This window comes from Coregonus lavaretus (genome assembly GCF_964263955.1).
Source record: "Coregonus lavaretus genome assembly, chromosome: 33".
NCBI classification, from domain to species: domain Eukaryota; kingdom Metazoa; phylum Chordata; class Actinopteri; order Salmoniformes; family Salmonidae; genus Coregonus; species Coregonus lavaretus.
The window spans coordinates 18,968,006-18,990,481 of NC_140020.1; the positions used below are offsets into that span (position 1 = coordinate 18,968,006).

Here is a 22,476-nt window from a genome sequence, read left to right on the forward strand (position 1 = left end):
GGAGTGTTTTATGGCGTTGAAGCTCGTTTGGAGGTTTGTTAACACAGTGTCCAATGAAGGGCCAGATGTATACAAAATGGTGTCGTCCGCATAGAGGTGGATCTGAGCGTCACCAGCAGCAAGAGCGACATCATTGATATACACAGAGAATAGAGTCGGCCCGAGAATTGAACCCTGTGGCAACCCCGTAGAGACGGCCATAGGACCAGACAACAGGCCCTCCGATTTGACACATTGAACTCTATCTGAGAAGTAGTTGGTGAACCAGGCGAGGCAGTCATTTGAGAAACCAAGGCTATTTAGTCTGCCAATAATAATGCAGTGGTTGACAGAGTTGAAAGCCTTGGCCAGGTCGATGAAGACTGCTGCGCAGTACTGTCTTTTATCGATCACGGTTATAATATGGTTTAGGACCTTGAGCGTGGCTGAAGTGCACCCATGACCAGCTCGGAAACCGGATTGCATGGCGGAGAAGGTATGGTGGGATTTGAAATGGACGGTGATCTGTTTGTTAACTTGGCTTTCAAATACTTTCGAAAGGCAGGGCAGGATGGATATAGGTCTGTAACAGTTTGGATCTAGAGTGTCACCCCCTTTGAAGAGGGGGATGACCGCGGCAGCTTTCCAATCTCTGGGGATCTCAGACGTTACGAAAGAGAGGTTGAACAGGCTAGTAATAGGGGTTGCCACAATTTCGGCGGCTAATTTTAGAAAGAAAGGGTCCAGATTGTCTAGCCCAGCTGATTTGTAGGGGTCCAGATTTTTCAGCTCTTTCAGGACATCAGCTGTCTGAATTTGTGTCAAGGAGAAGCGGGGGTGGCATGGGCACGTTGCAGCGGAGGGTGCAGAGCTGGTGGCCGGGGTAGTGGTAGCCAGGTGGAAAGCATGGCCAGCCGTAGCAAAATGCTTGTTGAAATTCTTGATTATTGTAGATTTATCTGTGGTGACAGTGTTTCCTAGCCTCAGTGCAGTGGGCAGTTGGGAGGAGGTGCTCTTGTTTTCCATGGACTTTACAGTGTCCCAAAAGTTTTTGGAGTTAGTGCTACAGGATGCAAATTTCTGTTTGAAAAAGCTAGCCTTTGCTTTCCTAACTGATTGTGTATATTGGTTCCTGACTTCCCTAAAAAGTTGCATATCGCGGGGGCTGTTCGATGCTAATGCAGTACGCCACAGGATGTTTTTGTGATGGTCAAGGGCAGTCAAGTCTGAGGAGAACCAGGGGCTATATCTGTTCTTAGTTCTGATTTTTTTGAATGGGCATGCTTATTTAAGATTAAGAGGAAAGCACTTTTAAAGAACAAGCAGGTATCCTCTACTGACGGAATGAGGTCAATATCCATCCAGGATACCCGGGCCAGGTCAATTAGAAAGGCCTGCTCGCTAAAGTGTTTTAGGGAGCGTTTGACAGTGATGAGTGTCACGATCGTCATAAGTAACGGACCAAGGTGCAGCGTGATATGCGTACATCTTTTTAATGTGTACTTAGCAACACGATACAAACAACAAAAACAACAAAACGAAACGTGAAGTCCTCGGTCATAAACACACAAACCTACACGGAACAAGATCCCACAAAAGACAAGTGCACAACAGGCTGCCTAAGTATGGTTCCCAATCAGAGACAACGAGCCACAGCTGTCTCTAATTGGGAACCACCCCGGCCAACATAGAAACACATAAACTAGAACAAGAACATAGAAAACGAAACATAGAACCTAACACCCAGAAACTAGCACATAGAAACTAACACCCTGGCTCAACATATAAAAGTCCCCAGAGCCAGGGCGTGACAATGAGGGTTGGTCGTTTGACCGCGGACCCATTACGGACGCAGGCAATAAGGCAGTGATCGCTGAGATCCTGGTTGAAGACAGCGGAGGTGTATTTAGAGGGTAAATTTGTCAGGATGATATCTATGAGGGTGCCCATGTTTACAGATTTGGGGTTGTACCTGGTAGGTTCGTTGATAATTTGTGTGAGATTGAGGGCATCTAGTTTAGATTGTAGGTTGGCCAGGGTGTTAAGCATATCCCAGTTTAGGTCACCAAGCAGTACGAACTCTGAGGATAGATGGGGGGCGATCAGTTCACATATGGTGTCCAGGGCACAACTGGGGGTTGAGGGGGGTCTGTAGCAAGCGGCAACAGTGAGAGACTTATTTCTGGAAAGGTGGATTTTTAGAAGTAGAAGCTCAAACTGTTTGGGCACAGACCTGGATAGTACGATAGAGCTCTGCAGGCTATCTCTACAGTAGATGGCAACCCCACCCCCTTTGGCAGTTCTATCGAGACGGAAAAGGTTGTAGTTGGGGATGGACATTTCTGAATTTTTGGTGGCCTTCCTAAGCCAGGATTCAGACACTGCTAGAACATCAGGGTTGGCGGAGTGTGCTAACGCAGTGAATAACTCAAACTTAGGGAGGAGGCTTCGGATGTTAACGTGCAAGAAGCCAAGGCTTTAACGGTTACAGAAGTCAACAAATGATAACGCCTGGGGAGGAGGAGTGATACTGGGGGCTACAGGGCCTGGGTTAACCTCTACATCACCAGAGGAACAGATGAGGAGTAGAATAAGGATACGGCTAAAGGCTTTAAGTACTGGTCTTTTAGTGCATTGAGTACAGAGAAAAAAAGGGGCAGATTTCCGTGCGTTGTAGAATAGATTCAGGGCATTATGTACAGACAATGATATGGAAGGATATGAGTACAGTGGAGGTAAACCTAAGCGTTGTGTAACGATGAAAGAGATAGCATCACTGGAGGCCCCGATTGAGTCGGTCTCCGTGTGTATGGGGGGTGGGACAAAGGAGCTATCTAAGGCAGGTTGAGCTGGGCTGGGGGATCTACAGTGAAATAGTACAATAAGAAATAACAGAAACAGCAATAAGCAAGGCATATTGACATGGGAGAGAGGCATAAAGCAATCACAGGTGTTATTCGAGAGAGCTAAGACAACAGCTGGTAATGGCAACAACGTTTGGGCTGAGGCTAAACATAAACAGGATGCGGTACCGTAAAAAGGAACAGTCCAGCAGGCATCAGCTGTATAGCTGAGTTAACATAAGGTCCGGTGAACAGCAGTAGGAGAGTTCGGAGGTAGTTCGGGGGTTGCTATAGCACTGGCGAGCAAGAGGCCACGGCTAGCGTGTGCTAGCGGGCCGGGGCTAGCAGATGAGTCTTTGTGGTCAACGTCATAACGGGAAGCCTGTTGAAACCACATCAGACGATTTCGTCGGCAGACCAGTCGTGTTGGATCGGCGGGGCTCCGTGTCAACTCTAGGAGGTCCCGTCCGGTTGACAGAGAGGTAGATAGCCGGGAGATGGGCCTGGCTTTAGGCTAGCTCAAGGTTGATTAGCCACAACAACGTCCATTTGGTTGCAGCTAGCTAGCTGCGATGATCCGGTGTTAAAAGTCCAGCGATTCAGTGATTCCGGCAGAAAAACTGATATGTTCTGGGTCGATAACGCGCTGTGCAGACAGTGCAGACTGGCCGATAATAGTCCAGGCTGGAGCTGGCTGGTAGGTAGTGCAGGCCACGGACAATGGTGAAAAACCGCTAACGGTGGCTAATAGCAAGTAGCTAATTAGCTGGCTACTCCCGTCCTGTAGACAGAGCGGTAGATAGCCGGGATATGGGCCTGGCTCGAGGCAAGCTCACGGCTAACTGGTGCTTGCTTATGGAGCAGTGGTGATCAGCCAAACAGCAACATCCATTCGGTTGCGGCTAGCTAGTTGCGATCCGGTGTTAATGTCCAGTGATTCAGTTATTCCGGCAGAAAATGCAGATGTTCTGGGTGAAAACCGCTAACGGTGGCTAATAGCAAGTAGCTAGTTAGCTGGCTAGCTAGTTTCAACTGGAGATTGTAGATAAAATGTAAGTCAATAATAGAATCCGTTCCACATTGAGTGAGGCGGGTTGCAGGAAAGTATATTTTGTAGAAGGATGAAGTGTGATAGGGAAATATGTATGAAAAATACAAAAAAACAGGCTATTTACACACACACACACAACAAAGAACGCGACCGCACTGCTAGGCAGTGGCAAAGGAGAAATTCACACTAACAGAGATGTAAACAAGTGCGTTCACAAAATTTGAGAGAAATAAGCTTTTTGTGCGTATGGAAAATTTCTGGGATCTTTTATTTCAGCTCGTGAAACATGGGACCAACACTTTACATGTTGCGTTTATATTTTTGTACAGTGTATATTTTTTAGGAACTGAGTCGGGGTCTCAACTTGAGAATAGTAGAATATACAAGGTGCAATTTCAGTCAGTCAATTAGCACGTCTGCTAACATTTTTTAGCTCGCTAAATTACCTTATCATGGTCAAATTACCGGCTGGGGGGCCCCCATAGATTTTTGCTAGTCACTCTCACTCAGATATCACATTAACAACTGCAAACATTTCTCTCCTCCGTATAGCAAAATGTGTAGAATTGCACGAAATTAACTCCTAAACTTACAAAATATTATCTCCACTGTCAAGATGGGGCCCACTAAAATGGGATGGATGTTGGTACACAAACCTGCGAGCAACTTTGGCCCCTCATGATGAGTTCAGATTTTTCTGTGGCCCCCACCCCCATTAAAGTTGCCCCTCTCTGATCCAGAGGCACAGAGGAGACGACCAGGGGCTTTTGCTGCAGTGGCAGATCCTGTTACATACTGTAGCAGTCTCAGGAGAGGCCCATGGGGAGATGGAGGGAGAGCAGGATGGAGGAGCGTAGGACAGTTCAGACATGTGGAGAAAGGAGGCAATGCAGTTTCAGCTACAGTTTGCATATCATTATGTCAGTTGGCCGGTTACAAACTCTAAAAGCTTATTTTTATTCTAAGTCTAGTATCCCAGTTTATTGGAATGGTCAGCTCTCCCTGGAGCATAATAGTTAGTTACTGGACTCAGCTGACAGGCTTTTATTCTCTCGGTGACGTGTTTCTGGTGAGGACCCATTCATCCAGTGATTCAGACAGAGCGCTGTGGTGTGTGTCTGTGTGTGTGGCGGTCAGACATAAGCACACAGGCCATAGTGGCTTCCTGATTCGCAGAGCTTCCTACCGTAATGACGGCCAGTAAATCCAGGAGGTTTGGACTCTCAGCAGAGCGCCTCACTCACCTCAGAAAACTGATCCCGTGGTGGTCTCTGATGGAGAGGGTGTCAATGACCGATTGAGTGCAATCGTACTATTTCACTATTGGATTTTTTTCTTTCTTTGAAGACCTAATGAAAAACCTCTGTTCTATTTGTTCCCCCAGAAGCAATAAGCCCTGACCTAGTTCCTGCCCCCTATAGACCTTGTGAAGGTCTTGTTTCTGGAATGCCTGACCCCGGTCCTCCTGTCTACTAGGCTACTTGCTGTAGAGCAGAGGGATTTAACGCAGTGGAAAAGCCTCTATGATATTTGTTTCATTTTACCAATGCAATAAAGAGCTACTGGCCCTCACTCACTCCCTCAGTCTTGCAATCACTTACTCACTCACTAGTTTGCCTTGACATTTCGTCCTAACATTTGGTGTATACTGTGTGTGATGGCTGTAGATGTATCCAAAAACACACATCACAGTTTCTAAATACTGATCCAGTAGTCTCTCTCCTGTGATGACGAAGGTTTCTATAGTACAGTGAGTCTCCAGTGTAGTGAGGTCTTGCTGTTGTCTCCACAGCTACTGAGCATTGCAGAATCCATACCCTCAAGGCCTTGCAATGTCTTGTGATGGATGAGCACAGCACATAGACCCCAGGAGTGTGTGTGTGTGTGCAGACACTGCGTGTGTGTGCACAGAGTCACGGGAGGCTGTTTACCCGGTAACACTGTGTATAATGAGGAGGTGTGACTAATCCATCCAACACACAGGATTCCTCCTGTGGGAGAGTGGTAGCGCTGCCGGTCAGCATGTGCTTTATCAGCAATCCCAGAACCCTGACATCTCCTGTCCTGTGGGCAGAGAGAGGAGGACCGGTCATTAACAGGGCCTTGCTCTCCTGCTGTTGTTCATGTCAACACGATGAAAAAAGGCCCTTCTCACATAGACACCATCTCTGTAGACACACACACAACTCAAAGACACAGCTTACACACCACCCACACCAGCCAGGCTCCATTCACATCTCCATCTGAACCTGAGGATGTATCTTTCACATGTAGGAGGGACTCTTTTTAGAACTGGGTTCACATGATAATTAGACACAGTGAAAGGCCATTTTGGCAGTGGCACCCTGTTCTGCGTCTGTCGCAGCAAACTGGTTACACTGTAGTAGCCTAAGGACTAGATAAGATATTCGTGAAGCATTTATAAGACTTTCATAAGCACTTAGTTGTCATGTACCCTCTATTTATGCTCCGGACGATACCAGCATCGCAAAATCTTTCCCATGGTTAAAATAAAAATAAAAACAAGTAGACCTACAGTGAGGGAAAAAAGTATTTGATCCCCTGCTGATTTTGTACATTTGCCCACTGACAAATAAATGATCAGTCTATAATGTTTATTTGAACAGTGAGAGACAGAATAACAACAAAATAATCCAGAAAAACGCATGTCCGAAATGTTAGAAATTGATTTGCATTTTAATGAGGGAAATAAGTATTTGACCCCCTCTCAATCAGAAAGATTTCTGGCTCCCAGGTGTCTTTTATACAGGTAACGAGCTGAGATTAGGAGCACACTCTTAAAGGGAGTGCTCCTAATCTCAGTTTGTTACCTGTATAAAAGACACCTGTCCACAGAAGCAATCAATCAATCAGATTCCAAACTCTCCACCATGGCCAAGACCAAAGAGCTCTCCAAGGATGTCAGGGACAAGATTGTAGACCTACACAAGGCTGGAATGGGCTACAAGACCATCGCCAAGCAGCTTAGTGAGAAGGTGACAACAATTGGTGGGATTATTCGCAAATGGAAGAAACACAAAATAACTGTCAATCTCCCTCGGCCTGGGGCTCCATGCAAGATCTCACCTCGTGGAGTTGCAATGATCATGAGAATGGTGAGGAATCAGCCCAGAACTACACGGGAGGATCTTGTCAATGATCTCAAGGCAGCTGGGACCATAGTCACCAAGAAAACAATTGGTAACACACTACGCCGTGAAGGACTGAAATCCTGCAGCGCCCGCAAGGTCCCCCTGCTCAAGAAAGCACATATACAGGGACGTCTGAAGTTTGCCAATGAACATCTGAATGATTCAGAGGAGAACTGGGTGAAAGTGTTGTGGTCAGATGAGACCAAAATCGAGCTCTTTGGCATCAACTCAACTCACCGTGTTTGGAGGAGGAGGAATGCTGCCTATGACCCCAAGAACACCATCCCCACCGGCAAACATGGAGGTGGAAACATTATGCTTTGGGGGTGTTTTTCTGCTAAGGGGACAGGACAACTTCACTGCATCAAAGGGACGATGGACCGTCTTGGGTGAGAACCTCCTTCCCTGAGCCAGGGCATTGAAAATGGGTCGTGGATGGGTATTCTAGCATGACAATGACCCAAAACACACGGCCAAGGCAACAAAGGAGTGGCTCAAGAAGAAGCACATTAAGGTCCTGGAGTGGCCTAGCCAGTCTCCAGACCTTAATCCCATAGAAAATCTGTGGAGGGAGCTGAAGGTTCGAGTTGCCAAACGTCAGCCTCGAAACCTTAATGACTTGGAGAAGATCTGCAAAGAGGAGTGGGACAAAATCCCTCCTGAGATGTGTGCAAACCTGGTGGCAACCACAAGAAACGTCTGACCTCTGTGATTGCCAACCAGGGTTTTGCCACAAAGTACTAAGTCATGTTTTGCAGAGGGGTCAAATACTTATTTCCCTCATTAAAATGCAAATCAATTTCTAACATTTTTTACATGCGTTTTTCTGGATTTTTTTGTTGTTATTCTCTCTCACTGTTCAAATAAACCTACCATTAAAATTATAGACTGATCATGTCTTTGTCAGTGGGAAAACGTACAAAATCAGCAGGGGATCAAATACTTTTTTCCCCTCACTGTAACTCTTTGATCCTTTAAAAACCTACTGTATGTAAAACATTGTGTGCTATAGTTTGGAAAATAAATACATGTGAGTCTGGATGACAACATTTCCTAAATAAGTTTGGTTTCCTTGCCACAATACTAATGAGTATCACGATATTGGTATCGTCCCGGCCCTAAGTATAACCCAAACCCAAGAGTTAACTTTAAACTGCATGACACTGAAAATGTACCTGCAATAGGATTTATGTTGTCACAAATGTTGTTGTATTCATACTCTGCTTTAGTAAGTCAATAAGTTGATCATAGAGGGACATGTTTCTATATTGCTTCATAACTCTGTCAGACTTCATACACTGACAGACTTTAATCCTCCATAATCCTGGAGCATATTAATTAGGCTCTTTGATGGATTTCTGGTTTTTCATTACAAGCAGAGAAGTGCAACAGTACACACACCGTGTGATTAGTATTGATGTGATCATTGACATCTATCACAAATATGAGACAGGATAAATAAAACTCAAGATTTAATGGCGCTTATTATTAGACTGAGACTGCTACCTGTCTGCATCTGTTTAGTGGAGAGAATCGATAAGAGGAAGATAGACTGTCTGGTTGTGGCGTTGGCCCCTCAGAGAACCTTTCCATTTGAAGCATGCAGTATGAACCCCAAAAAACATGACCAAGAACCAGCACATTCAAATGTGAAATCTATAGCTAGGCCTTGAATGCCTCTCTGAACCTGACTCAGCTAAAAACGAATAGGGGTCCAGAGTGATTCTTGGCCGGGGTACAGTACAGCTGATTTCTGATAGGAGCTAGATTAACTATTTGTTATGCTGTGTTCTTCTCAGTCTCTGGCTGGAGTCGAACCGACACCCGTTACGTTTTCTCTGCTCTGCCGTGTGCCTCAGTGAGCTCATCAACAATACATTTTAGAACAGATTATGTAAATCACTGGCCTGACCACCCAGAGGAAAAATAAAGCTAGAAACCAACATATCTTCAGTTTCAAGAGCCAAAGGAATGTTCTAATTCAATTATAGATTTTTTAAATAAACTTGGCGCGGATATTATAGGTATTTTTCCCCCACAGCTTTCGCCAACCCTAGCATTCTAGTAGTGAAGGACGACCTTAAGCCTCAAGCGGTGAATGATTGCTTGGGAGCTGAACGCAGCTCATTCGATTCCCTCCCATTTATTTATGGAAGGTGTGCTAATGTTTCTAGGTCCTGAAGACTATAGACACAGGGTTTCTTCTTGGTCCTATGCCAAAGCTGTTAAATATACACATATTTATCATTCAAGGTCCCTTATACTTTAGTAAGTGTGGTGGTAGTCAATGTTCCCTCTAATGTTCCCGAAGTAGGCTACTGTGGCTATTTGATCATAATGTTGGCCTACCAGAGTGGCCTACCATCAAAAACAATGGAGAAAAACACATCCCATAACATTTTAACATGGAAATAGCTGTTTTATCATTCAGCCTATAGTATTAGCCAATGTGTGGTGTTCAATGCCTACATTCCATGAGACTTAAAAAAAAGGAAAAATGCAGGGCTTGACATTAACCTGTCTATCCACTTGTCCTTCAGACAAGGAGGTGACTGAAAATGTTGTGTTTGATGCAAGAAACCGCTTTACAAAATAAAATGCATTATTATTCCCATGCCATTATTACAGAGAATCAGACAAATTATGCTACCCTCTGCCTATTAGCTACTTAGCTTATTCAAGACCATCTCAAAATACAACACTTCCCCTTCAAGACATAAAAAAACTCTTTACCTGAATCGCTTTTCAAAGATGGCTAGAAATACAAACATTTTGTGCTCTTGTTGGAAGCAACTACTCTCCCATTGTTGACTGGAAATTAGCTATAACTGGGATAATAACTCACTAACTAGCAAAGGATATGAACAAATGTGCACACATGGCTACATGCAGCTCTCACTTTGATCTCAAAACAAGCACATCTACTCCCGACCGTTCATACTGTAGCCTAAACACAGTCCAGTTCAAAGTGAATGGCACACATCCATATATGGCAACGGCATATAGGCCTACTTCAGCTCTGATTGGTTATAGCGCACCGCTCTATGTAGAGTACAGGTCTATGTAGAGTACAGGCCTGAGTCGTGCCTGTCAATGCAATAGAATCCTACTCCAATGCGCTCTGCCTACAAGAAAATCTCTTGCACAGTTAATAGTTTTGCATACTAAATCTTGCATAGTTAGTTTTGTTTCGGTATATTACACTGAAAGTGGCTAATATTGTGTTAATTGGATCACAATTCCCACAGTAGAGCGCAACGTTGATAGTGTTAACTAATGGGGAAAACTGTAGAAAGTTAAGTGAAGTTAAATCTCCTGCTTTTCTGCAGCGGGCTCATTTTTCTTCTGCACGGCAGTCTGAGGGGAGCTTCGCACATGCACACAGCTTAGACGGAACATTGGTGGTAGTAGACTGACTGAGTGAGGTTGTATTAGCTGTAATGTATGACTCTTATGAACTCTAAAAACATACATTTCCTTACCCGTAATCACTTTACACTTGTTTTGAGCAACAGAAATTGTCCTCGCAGTACTTAAGAATAGCTATCAAAACCATCTCACTCTCTCTCCCCATCCTTCTTCCTATAAGTACGGTAAACATGTTTTGAGTAACACAAATAATCCTCTAAGCACTTCAAATTATCTTTCAAAACCATCTCAAAAACCACCCCCCCTCTCTCGATCTCCCCCTTTCTCTCCTTCTCCAGGTGGTAATAAACTGTGCCATTCCCAAGGGGCTCAAGTACAACCAGGCCACACAGACCTTCCACCAGTGGCGTGATGCCAGGCAGGTCTACGGACTCAACTTTGGCAGCAAGGAGGATGCCAATGTATTCGCCAGTGCCATGATGCATGCCCTGGAGGTGCTCAACTCTCAGGACACAGGTGAGGGTGAGCTCTGCTGACCGACGGGAAGAATATCTGCTGTAATGACCTGAGATATCCACCCAGCTCTCTTTGGTGTTTTGACAAATGAGAGGTGGTCTTGCCTGTTGCCGTCCTGTTGCCTCACCCACTGCTGTAGTCGGAGTGAGAGGTGTCCTGGATGTTTAGTGGGCAAAGATGCACAGCTCTTGGCTGATGTAGAAGATGGGCAAGGGTTAGCCTTGGAATGCTCAGACACACTGGTTAAGGTGACTAGGTATTGGTGGATTTAAGCAGGACCCAAGAGGTAGAGCAATGCTGAAACCCTCTATAAATGTGTCATCACACTTGAGCGTCACACTAAAACTAGAGTACTTGACCAGATATTTGCCAGAAGCACTTTTTAATATTTTAGTGTTTACTGTCCACACAGATGACTCATCAATGTTTTGCCTCCCTTTGCAGAATGTTTTGCTTCACTAAGCTGAATATGGTCGGGTAAAACATTTTTTCTTTGTGTCTAATTCCTTTTGATCCACTGTTTTATATTGGTTTGGCAGAATGACTCTTTTGTCCTCAGAGTGAGGTCATATGTTTAGTGAGGACCTGCTCTCGTAAAATTGGGGGGGTAGTGGTCAGAGTGTGTGTGTGTTTGGGGAACTCTGGTTATGGAGCAGGGGCCTAGTGAGGGGCTCAATCAAGGCCCTGTTCCTGACCCCACTCCCTCTGTGGCTGCAACAACTTGTGACTAGGCCCTCGGGGGTTCCACACAACAGCAGTCACACTGAGCCTAGTATCTCTCACCAGGCTGTTTAGGCCTTTTTTAGTCAAACTTCTTACTTATTGCTAACTAATGAGGCATTGTTTTCAGTGGTGGCCATTTCTGTTTTCCAGATATGATTAATCAGAGGAACAGCTAGCTAGTGGCTGGCCTGGCAGTGTTCTGGGGGGATAGCTACAATGTATCTGTATTCTCTCCAAGCAGCAGTCTGCTGAGCCCAGCCCACAGAGTTACCTCTGATGCAGTGGCCTTGGAACAGACTGCGCTTCCTAAGCTTCATTTGTCGGTGGATGCGATGAGCCACTGCGTCTGTGAATAGCTTTCCTGTAATCACCACCACCCCTGAGTAATATACACGCGGTAGCTCTGGTGGTATTTTCTCAATGAGGGCTGGCTGTCTTGGACAGAGAGAGAGATGTGTGTTTGGTTGTTGGTAATATGATCGCAGAGAGATCCGACGGTAGTTGTTTTTCAAGGCACATTTTCATTCTAGAGTCAGTGTCAACGCACACTGCACCCACATCTCTTCTCTGAGGGGCAAGTTACTGTCTCCTTGCCGCTGTGTTTGGAATAAGACTGACTGACATTCAGAAGCTGTTTAACCAAGTCTATATGAATGAATCCAGGTTTCAAAACAAATACAAACAGTTATATTTTTGTTTCATCAGAACAGAGGACATTTCTCCAAAAAGTATGATCTTTGTCCCCATGTGCAGTTGCAAACCGTAGTCTGGCTTTTTTATGGCGGTTCTGGAGCAGTGGCTTCTTCCTTGTTGAGCGGCCTTTCAGGTTATGTCGATATTGGACTCGTTTTACTGTGGATATAGATACTTTTGTACCTGTTTCCTCCAGCATCTTCACAAGGTTCTTTGCTGTTGTTCTGGGATTGATTTGCACTTTTCGCACCAAAGTACGTTCATCTCTAGGAGACAGAACGCGTCTCCTTCCTGAGCAGTATGACGGCTGCGTGGTCCCATGGTGTTTATACTTGCGTACTATTGTTTGTACAGATGAACATGGTACATTCAGGCGTTTGGAAATTGCTCCCAAGGATGAACCAGACTTGATTTTCCCATGATGTCAAGCAAAGAGGCACTGAGTTTGAAGGTATTCCTTGAAATACATCCACAGGTACACCTCCAATTGACTCAAATGATGTCAATTAGCCTATCAGAAGGTTCTAAACACATGACATACTTTTCTGGAATTTTCCAAGCTGTTTAAAGGCACAATCAACTTAGTGTATGTAAACTTCTGACCCACTGGAAGTGTGATACAGTGAATTCTAAGTGAAATAATCTGTCTGTAAACAATTGTTGGAAAAATGACTTGTGTCATGTACAAAGTAGATGTCCTAACCGACTTGCCAAAACTATAGTTTGTTAACAAGAAATGTGTGGAGTGGTTGAAAACAAGTTTTAATGACTCCAACCTAAGTGTATGTAAACTTCCGACTTCAACTGTAGGTATGGGTAAATTGACTTGGCAACAGGATAGATAATAGACCATAGCAGCAGCTTATGTAGTGAGTGTGAAAATGTGTGTGTGTGTGTGTGTGTGTGTGTGGCATCAGTATGCATGTGTGTGGGCGTATGTAATGTGTGTGTTGGGGTGTCAGTGTGAGTGTGTGGGTAGAGTCCTTTGTGTGTTCAGTGCAAGAGAGTTGGTGCAAAAAACGGTCAATGTAGGTAGCCATTTGATTAGCCATTTAGCAGTCTTATTGCTTGGGAGTAGAAGCTGTTCAGGTTCCTGTTTGTTCCAGACTTGGTGCATTGGTATCGCTTGCCGTGCGGTAGAAGATCGAATGGTCTGGCTTGGGTGGCTGGAGTCTTTTACAATTTTTTGGGCCTTCCTCTGACACCGCCTGGTATAGAGCTCGGCCCTAGTGATGTACTGGACCGTACACACTACCCTCTGTATCGCCTTGCGTTTGGATGCCAAGCAGTTGCCATACCAAGCGGTGATGCAGCCAGTCAAGATGCTCTCAATGGTGCAGCTGTAGGACTTTTTGAGGATCTGAGGGCCCATGCCAAATCTTTTCAGCCTCCTGAGGGGGAAGAGTGTTATCGTGCTCTCTTCACGACTGTGTAGGTGTGTTTGGACCATGGTGGTGTGTGTTTGGACCCCTGTGTTTGGACCTCTGTAGCTCAGTTGGTAGAGCATGACGCTTGCAACGCCAGGGTTGTGGGTTCGTTTCCCACGGGGGGCCAGTATGAAAATGTATGCACTCACTAACTGTAAGTCGCTCTGGATAAGAGCGTCTGCTAAATGACTAAAATGTAAATGATAGGTCCTTAGTGTTGTGTACACCAAGGAACTTGAAGCTCTCGACCCGCTCCACTACAGCCCCGTCGATGTGAATGGGGGCGTGCTCAGCCCTCCGTTTCCTGTAGTCCATGATCAGCTCCTTTTGTCTTACTGAAGGTTGAGGTAGATGTTGTTATCCTGGCACCACACTGCCAGGTTTCTGACCTCCTCCCTATAGGCTGTTCATTGTCGTTGGTGATCATGCCACCAGCGTTGTCGTCAGCAAACTTAATGACAGTGTTGGAGTCATGCGCGGCCACGCAGTCGTGGGTGAAAAGGGAGTACAGGATGGGACTAAGCACGTACCCCTGAGGGGCCCCCGTGTTGAGGGTCAGCGTGGCGGATGTGTTGTTGCCAACCCTCACCACCTGGGGGCGGCCCGTCAGGAAGTTGCAGAGGGATCCAGTTGCAGAGGGAGGTGTTCAGTCCTAGGGACCTTAGCTTAGTGATGAGCTTTGAAGGCACTATGATGTTGAATGCTGAGCTGTAGTCAATGAACAGCATTCTCACATAGGTGTTTATTTTGTTCAAGTGGAAAAGGGCAGTGTGGGGTGCAATAGAGATTGCAGCATCTGTGGATCTGTTGGGGCGGTATGTGAATTGGAGTGGGTCCAGGGTGTCTGGGATGATGTTGTTAATGTGAGCCATGACCAGCCTTTCAAAGCATTTCATGGCTTCAGATGTGAGTGCTACGGGGCGATAGTTATTTAGACAGGTTACCTTGGCATTCTTGGGCACAGGGACTATGGTGGTCTGCTTGAAACATGTAGATATTACAGACTGGGTCAGGGAGAGGTTGAAAATGTCAGTGTAGACACTTGCCAACTGGTCAGCGCATGCTCTGAGCACACATCCTGGTAATCCATCTGACCCTGCGCCCTTGTGAATGTTAACCTGTTTAAATGTCTTGCTCACATTGGCTACGGAGAGCGTGATCACACAGTTGTCCGGAACAGCTGGTGCTCTCACGCATGGTTCAGTGTTGCTTGCCTCGAAGCGAGGATAGAAGGCATTTAGCTCGTCTGGTAGGCTTGTGTCACTGGGCAGCTTGTGGCTGGGTTTCCCTTTGTAATCCATGATGGTTTGCAAGACCTGCCACATCCGACGAATGTCAGAGCCGGTGTAGTAGGATTCGATCTTAGTCCTGTATTGATGCTTTGCTTGTTTGATGGTTTGTCCAGGTTAGTGTCCCGCTCCTTGAAAGCGGCAGCTCTTTAACTCAGTGCGGATGTTGCCTGTAATCCATGGCTTCTGGTTGGGATATGTATGTACGGTCACTGAGGGGACTACGTCGTCAATGCACTTATTAATGAAGCCAGTGACTGATTTGGAGAACTCCTCAATGCCATCGGATGAATCCTGGACATATACCAGTCTGTGCTAGCAAAACAGTCCTGTTGCTTAGCATCCGCTTCATTGGACCACTTTCGAATTGAGCGTGTCACTGATACTTCTGGTTTAAAATGTTTGCTTGTAAGCAGGAATCAGGAGGATAGAGTTATGGTCAGATTTGCCAAATGGAGGGCGAGGGAAAGCTTTGTATGCATCTGTGTTTTTTCCACTCTACTTGCACAGGTGACATGTTGGTAAAAATGAGGTAAAACGGATTGCAGTTTTCCTGTATTAAAGTCACCAGCACCTAGGAGCGCTGCGTCTGGATGAGGATTTTCTTGTTGGCTTATGGCCCTATACAGCTCGTTGAGTGTGGTCTTAGTGCCAGCATCGGTTTGTAGTGGTATATAGACGGCTACTAAAAATTATAGATGAAAACTCTTGGTAAATAGTACGATGTTTAACACAGTTGATATGAGAACGTTGAATAGCCTAGCTGCTGCTAAAATTACCCCTGTCCCTTACCCTGCCTCCCTCCCTGCCTCTCTCCATGCCTCTCCCCCTGTGTCTCTCCCCTGTCCTTCAGCGCTTTGTCCCTGACTAGCCCATCCCCAGACTCGTGTATCTGGCTCTGTTTACCCCAGTGACCTCGAGCCCTTATCTCTCCCTGAGGCTGGATGCTTGGTTCTCAATGAACTTTTATAGCCTGTATTAATTACCCGATAGTGATGCACTTGATTATGGAAATGGTTATAATGAGACATTCTCCGGTGGTGTGGGTGTTCTCACACTATCAGAGCCTGACTTGTGCAGCCTGCCTCTGACAGGAGGAAACCCTGGGGGCTGCTTGCACTTTGAAGGAGTCTAAGGATATCCTCAACGTGTGTTTGCGTGCGTGTGCATATGTGTGTGTGAGAGAGAGAGGGAGGATGTTTCAGTCCTCTCCAATTCCCCTGTCTGTCTGTCTGTTTGCAACAACGTTTGTAGTGTGAGCTTCCTTAATAACGACATAACCAAGGACTTTTCTCTCAGGCGCTCTCTTCCTCTCTCCCTTTCCCTCCTTCCCTTCTCAATCCCCCCTTCTCTCTCACTCTGCTGTTTTCTTTTGTTCATTAGAGAAGGTGGGTTTGTTGTTTGCAAACTCCTCCAGTGCTGAGTTTGCATAATTCCCCTGTGTTTGGTTGGGGGCTTAGACTTGGTGCTAGAGGCTGGGGGCTGAGGCTGGTTGTTGGGGCAGGGGATCTGCTCTGGAGCCGAGGCTGAGGCTGGATATTTACATTTACATCATTTAGCAGACGCTCTTATCCAGAGCGACTTACAAATATGGCCTAGACTGGGAGCTGGGGAGCCAGGGGCTTTGGATGCAGAGAGTGTTAGACTAGCCCTACCAGGCTGACAGAGGGGAGAGGGGAGGCGAGGTACGATGGGACACTAATTGGCCCTGCCTCAGTCAGAGCTCCATTGTGTTCAGTAAGATGTTTACAGCAGCACAGTCCAGCCTGATGAGGCTGGATAAGGCTGGATAGGCCTGGGGCTGACTGGATGGGGTTACAGCGACCACTGAAGGCTGGAACAGGCTGACACACTCCACTGAAGGCACTTCACTGAGGCCCAGTGCAGCCAAGCTTTCCCCTATACTTGTCCTTTACTGAGATGGAAACATGTATTGTGTACAGTAGTTCTCGTCAGTGATGTGCAGAGAGGAGATGAGCACTTACACAGTTTAGGATGAGTCCACCCAGGCTACAGCTGAGGTACAGAAACCCTGTTCGTGAGCAAGTTTGTTTGAGAGGCACTTTGAGAACTGTAGTTAAGATATGGATCAGATTTTCTGCTCTTCTCTACCTCCTGTTGGTCGTACATAGAACTGCGCACAGAAGCAGTGATGAGATGTTTTAATTATTCTACAGTATATTCTGATCATCCAATGTGATGATACTCCTATTCTAATAGGTGTCCCTTTTAGACATGATAAGCCTTCCATGACACATGAGGCTCAACATCATTCACTGCCAGACGGGGTTTATCACCGGACAAGAGAGGAATGGCGTCACTCTAGTCTATCTTTTTATAATACTTGTTATTTATTTCACTGCTAGCTAAATCCAGTATTGACATGGTTTACTGAGGCTTCTGCTGCTGTGGTCTGTGCTTGAGCCTCTGGTCATGCAGGCTGAATGTAGATCCAGCTGCTGTCTGTTCTGTTGCATACTCTGCACTAATGTGGTTGTTCCTGCCTCTCTCTCCATTGTTCCGCCACTGGAAAACTGATGCTGCTGCTTGGGAGGAGGAGGGGGAAAAAATGCAGGGTGATGGTTCTGTCTTTTGCTGGCAGTGCAGGATTTTACTGCCTTTGGTGTAAGCGTGTAGCTCTTTCTCTTGAGTGTGTGTGTGTGTGTGTGTGTGTGTGTGTGTGTGTGTGTGCGCATACGCTTTAAATGTGCGCATGCATGTCTCCTACTTACAGAAAGTCCTCTTCTCTCCCTATATCCCTGGAGTTTCTACGGTCTATAGTATCTTGTCTAATTTTAGCAGAGTGTAATATGTGCTTTGGAATCACATGGCAGGCAGTCTACGCTAGGCTGGCTAGTGTGACACTGACACTGGAGCTGTCTGTGCTTACCGTGCTGCTATTGCCATGAGACTGTGTGGCATGTGGGCTTTTCTAAAATAAATGGCTGTTGTCGCCTTCCTTCCCAGTCAGATAAAACACTGAATGACTGACTGACTGAGCCACTGGACAAAGGGCAGAGCGGACTGCTGGAGGTCAGGGAGGTCAGGGGTTAGAGTTCATGTTTGCTCTGTATAGGACCTGTGATGAGGTGTTGTAGCCCGCTGACAGACAGATGAGTACATACTCTAACGATAAGCTGTCTGTGTGGAAATGTTTAATGTGAACTTTGGTTTACACAGAAACCAGCCGGACCAAACTGCACCTATTCTGTGTTTAGCGCTGTGAGAACAGCAACAGAACAGCACTGGGAGCGTTTTTTATCTTCCTCTTTGCCAGGAAGGGGTGGGTGTGTGTGTGTGTGTGTGTGTGTGTGTGTGTGTGTGTGTGTGTGTGTGTACGCCAAGACAAAGTAGTGATCGGTTACCGTCAGAGACGAGGCAGTGTTTGTGGTCTGGTGAGGTCATGTGAAGTTTGGAAAGTCAAGGGTTTCTGTTAATACACGTCAGTCAGATGACTGAGGGGTTAAGTCTGGTGGAGCCGGTCTGTGACCCTCCTCAAGGTCACAACAAAGCAACTGTGTTCTCCCCATGTCTAGGTCCAACCTCATTGAAACCCAAGTCAAAGAGAGGTAGTGTGGTGCTAAATGTTTTGGGCAGTAGTGACTTTAGTTCTGGGCTGTGACCTGAGCTCACTCTGTGTCAGTCTTGTCCAGCAACCCATAGAGGCCTATACAGACAGACGTCCTCAGTCTACCTCCCTCTCTCTGCTCTCCTAAAATGGGTAAAAGAGGACTGGACTGAGGGTCAGGCCGCCGGACGCCGGTCGGCGTTATGGTCTGGCTGTAATCCCCTCCTTTTCATCTGGCTGTGGACAGATTGATGAAGAGAGATGGAGAGAGAGGGAAAACAGAGCGAGAAATAAGAGAAATGAGGCAGTGTGAAAGAAAGGGCCTTGTAAGGCTAGAAAGCACCAAGTTGAAAGGCGGAGGGAAAGTGTTGGTCAGACGTGCTCCAGTGACATGTAACTCCACAGCTTCTGATTGGGTCTTCATGTTGACAGACGGCCGTCTGAGCCCCAGGACAAACAGCTGAACACACATTCTGACTCTACACAGTGGGGTCCCTCTCTTTGGGGGTCCCCTGGTCCCCTAAACCTCCACCCAGCGCCCCATGTTGCCCCCGTTCTGCCCTCTACACCTCTAGCAACACAGCCCAGCATGGTGTGAGGGACCAGGGGTAGATTTATTGACAGGCACCTTTTGGGGTATAAATACAGTGTTGTGATGGGTGTACTGTTGACAGAGGAGAATACAAGGCGAGTATGTCTGTTACCATGACCTCATCAGTGTGTGAGAACAACACGGGAGCAGGGTTGACAGTGTGTGTGTCTGTGTGGCCTACCCTTGCCAGTGACTCTGTCATAGAAACAAGCTGCATTCCTGAGCCAAAAGGAGTTTGTTTTGCAGCTCTAGGGACTGGTTTTAAATGGGTGCAGACAGAGATAGTACAGGGGTTCAGACACTGACACCACCACCGTTTCTCAGGGTGTCTGGTGTGTTGGTTTCTTAACTCATGCCACCATGTGATCCCCATTGCATCACTGGGCCAGTAGAGATGGAGGTTGGTGTGAAGCGAGTCCCGACTGCCTGCCTCACTTTATTGATGAGCTCATGCTCTTTGGCACCATACTGCCGTAATAACCCACGCTGCTGAGAGGTTCTCCACTAGCCAGCCTGCTACTACTACTATCACTGACAGAACAGCTGCCCTGCACGGCCCAGAGAGTGAAACCCCAACACTGTACTTATCAGGGAAGGAGACCAGAGAGTGAAACCCCAACACTGTACTTATCAGGGAAGGAGACCAGAGAGTGAAACCCCAACACTGTACTTATCAGGGAAGGAGACCAGAGAGTGAAACCCCAACACTGTACTTATCAGGGAAGGAGACCAGAGAGTGAAACCCCAACACTGTACTTATCAGGGAAGGAGACCAGAGAGGGAGAGACCAGACATTGAGAGCAGCGTGATCCAGAGAGAGAGAGCGGGACCAGGGCCTGCTGTTTTAGACTTGTTGTGACCCAGCCCAGGGTGGGTGCTGTGCTGTTTTGGTGCTCTACACCCTGAACTGCTGCCTCAGCTCTCTCTTTCAGCCCTCTTTCGCTCCTCTGTGAGGTGGAGAGACTGCTGCTGCTGTTTGGTGCTGGCACTGTAGAGCCAGAGGAAGGGAAAAGCCCCCCAGGCTTCCACAGACATGCCTGCTCCCAGAGTGAGCAGCTTCCAGCCGCAGCAGATGATCAGTCGCGCTCAGATCATCCTCAGCAGTGAGTAGAGCTGGACTGGAGAGGGCAGGTAGGGGGGTGTAGTGAGACAGCTGATGGGTAGAATGGGTGGAGCAGGAGTGGGAGGGAGCAGATGACTACACCACTGATTGCATGTTGCAGAGCGTTAGTTGAACAGAGAGCACGACTGACTGAGTGCCTCTCTTTCTGTCTTATTAACACAAGTAGTGCTAACAATTCCTTGTATAACGTAAATGTTTTATGCTTTATTCGAGATGTCAGTGAAAACGAGGTGTTAGTCGCCTGTAGTGTAACCTGTTATATATTATGCACTGTCCCCATGGGTGATGGACACAATTCATCTGGAAGAAAGATGGAGTCCTCTTATGATTGGTCACAGATCAGTTGCTCTTTCTTCTGATTGGCTAAGCTGTGTTCCATACTTTCATGCTCTGTAGCAACAGTATACGAAGCCCCTGGCTGAAAGAGAAAGGGCAAGGAGATGGAGGGCAGCCTTGACCTCTGTTTCTGTGCTTAGCCGATCTTTGAAAGAGAAGAAATCACTTTAAAATGTGTCACTGAGTTTCCTAGCTACAGAGTCAGAAACACACAGGCTCTGTTCAGTCCGCACAACTAATACAACCCTTGACGGAGAGGAGAGAAAATGTACATTTAGGCATAGTTCTGAATGCTGCTTCGTTCTCATGCCCTCAACACCAGTGTTCAGTTGGCTTCGTTCAGCTAGCTCTGTGTTTCCAGTGCAAACTGGGTGTTTTCGGTTGGAGGCGAGCCCTGTGGAAAGAGCCCTGTCTCTCCTCTCTGTTGTGCCAGCATCAGGGTCATGAGGATATGTCTTTGTTGTGCGCCGCTTGGCTCGCTAAACTGATGATTCATACAGTACAGATAGGAACAGCAGCAGCACACCAGGGCTTTCTCATTTAAATAGGCTGTGTTTAGGCAACACTGCTGCTGACTATCAGGTGCTAAAGGCATGGTTGCTAATCAAATTGGGACACATGTCCTAACAATGCAAAACAGTTGCATTTGGGTCTAGCCTTTGGGTGCTGTATCTTTGTGGCTAGCTCCCTGGGTGCTGCACTTTCGAGGCTGTTGTCTAGTGCTCCGTGGGGGCTGTTACTTCAGAGCTCCGTGATGAACTCAGGAATGGCGTCACTGGTCTGGGGCTCTATAGCCCTGGGCACCTCCCCTAACACGGTGGCTGGGCCAGAAATAAAATGTTTACCTTCTCCTATGGATGGAGGGGGCCTGCGCTGTGTCTGCTTATGGGTGTACTGTTTCCGAGAAGGGCAGCTTTTATTAGGTAACTTTACGTCAGACCTGAGCTGAGGCATCAGGACCCCTAAGCTGGCCTAGTGTCAGGTGCTGGGTCTCAGTGTCAGTGGCCTTGCCTGGGGAAATGGAGATGGCTAGCTCTGCTGCTGACAGCCCTGCTAAGGACAGGGGGAAGGGTGAGAGAGGGGAGAGGTCACTTTCCTACTGACACCTAGACCCCCTGTCTCTCCCTCTGCCCCAGAATAAGACCCCACCTTGGAAAAGAGGGTGAAGGTGAAAGGGGTTGAGGTTTGGGGGTAGTGTATACGGCCTGTCCTGTCATTACGTTTGTCTACAGGTCTGTACTGTATGCCTGTCTCCCTATGGGAGATGGGGAATGGTTGCACTGCAGCAGTCATGAATAATATATCACAGGGTGTCTGTGATTGCAGACAGCTAGGCTCCTCGAAAGCTGTTTTTGTAACCGTAAAGGAAGTAGGCCTAATGTTCTGACATGCAACACCTACCATCATCCATCACCACACACCCAGTCCTGTTGCCACGGAGAGTGAACTGACCTGTCACACCTGCTCAACCTGATTGGCACCCCTAACTGCAGTGAAACTGTTTATAGCCAATCTCATCCAGGCGTAGAGAGCCTGCGGAGTCAGGAGGACCAATCATCTGCACCCTGATGACTCTTCATCCTTTTACTTAGAAGTTTTTCTCCCAGCATCCACACATCTGTCGGCCTGTTCACAGTAGCAGCAATTTCACAAATGGGGTTAGCCATTGTTTAATAGGGCCGGGACGATACCAGTATCGTGATACTCATTAGTATTTTGGCAAGGAAACAAAACACGAAGCTGATAAACTTTTTTAGGAAATGTTGGAAAAAACATAATCCAGTCACGTTTTGTTTGTTTTCCAAGCTATATCAC

General features: G+C 46.7%; 1 protein-coding gene across 2 annotated transcripts in view; it reads left to right on the forward strand.

Moving 5' to 3' along the window:
- LOC311108753 (protein enabled homolog) overlaps positions 1 to 22,476 on the forward strand; it is a gene marked incomplete at its 5' end in the record, with an annotated part of 147,876 nt that overhangs the window by 62,440 nt on the left and 62,960 nt on the right. For both annotated transcript variants that reach the window (XM_084151491.1, XM_084151490.1), the window contains one exon: positions 10,733 to 10,910. In XM_084151491.1, coding sequence (XP_084007617.1) covers positions 10,733 to 10,910 — 178 coding nt within the window. The remainder of the gene's footprint in view (positions 1 to 10,732; positions 10,911 to 22,476) is intronic.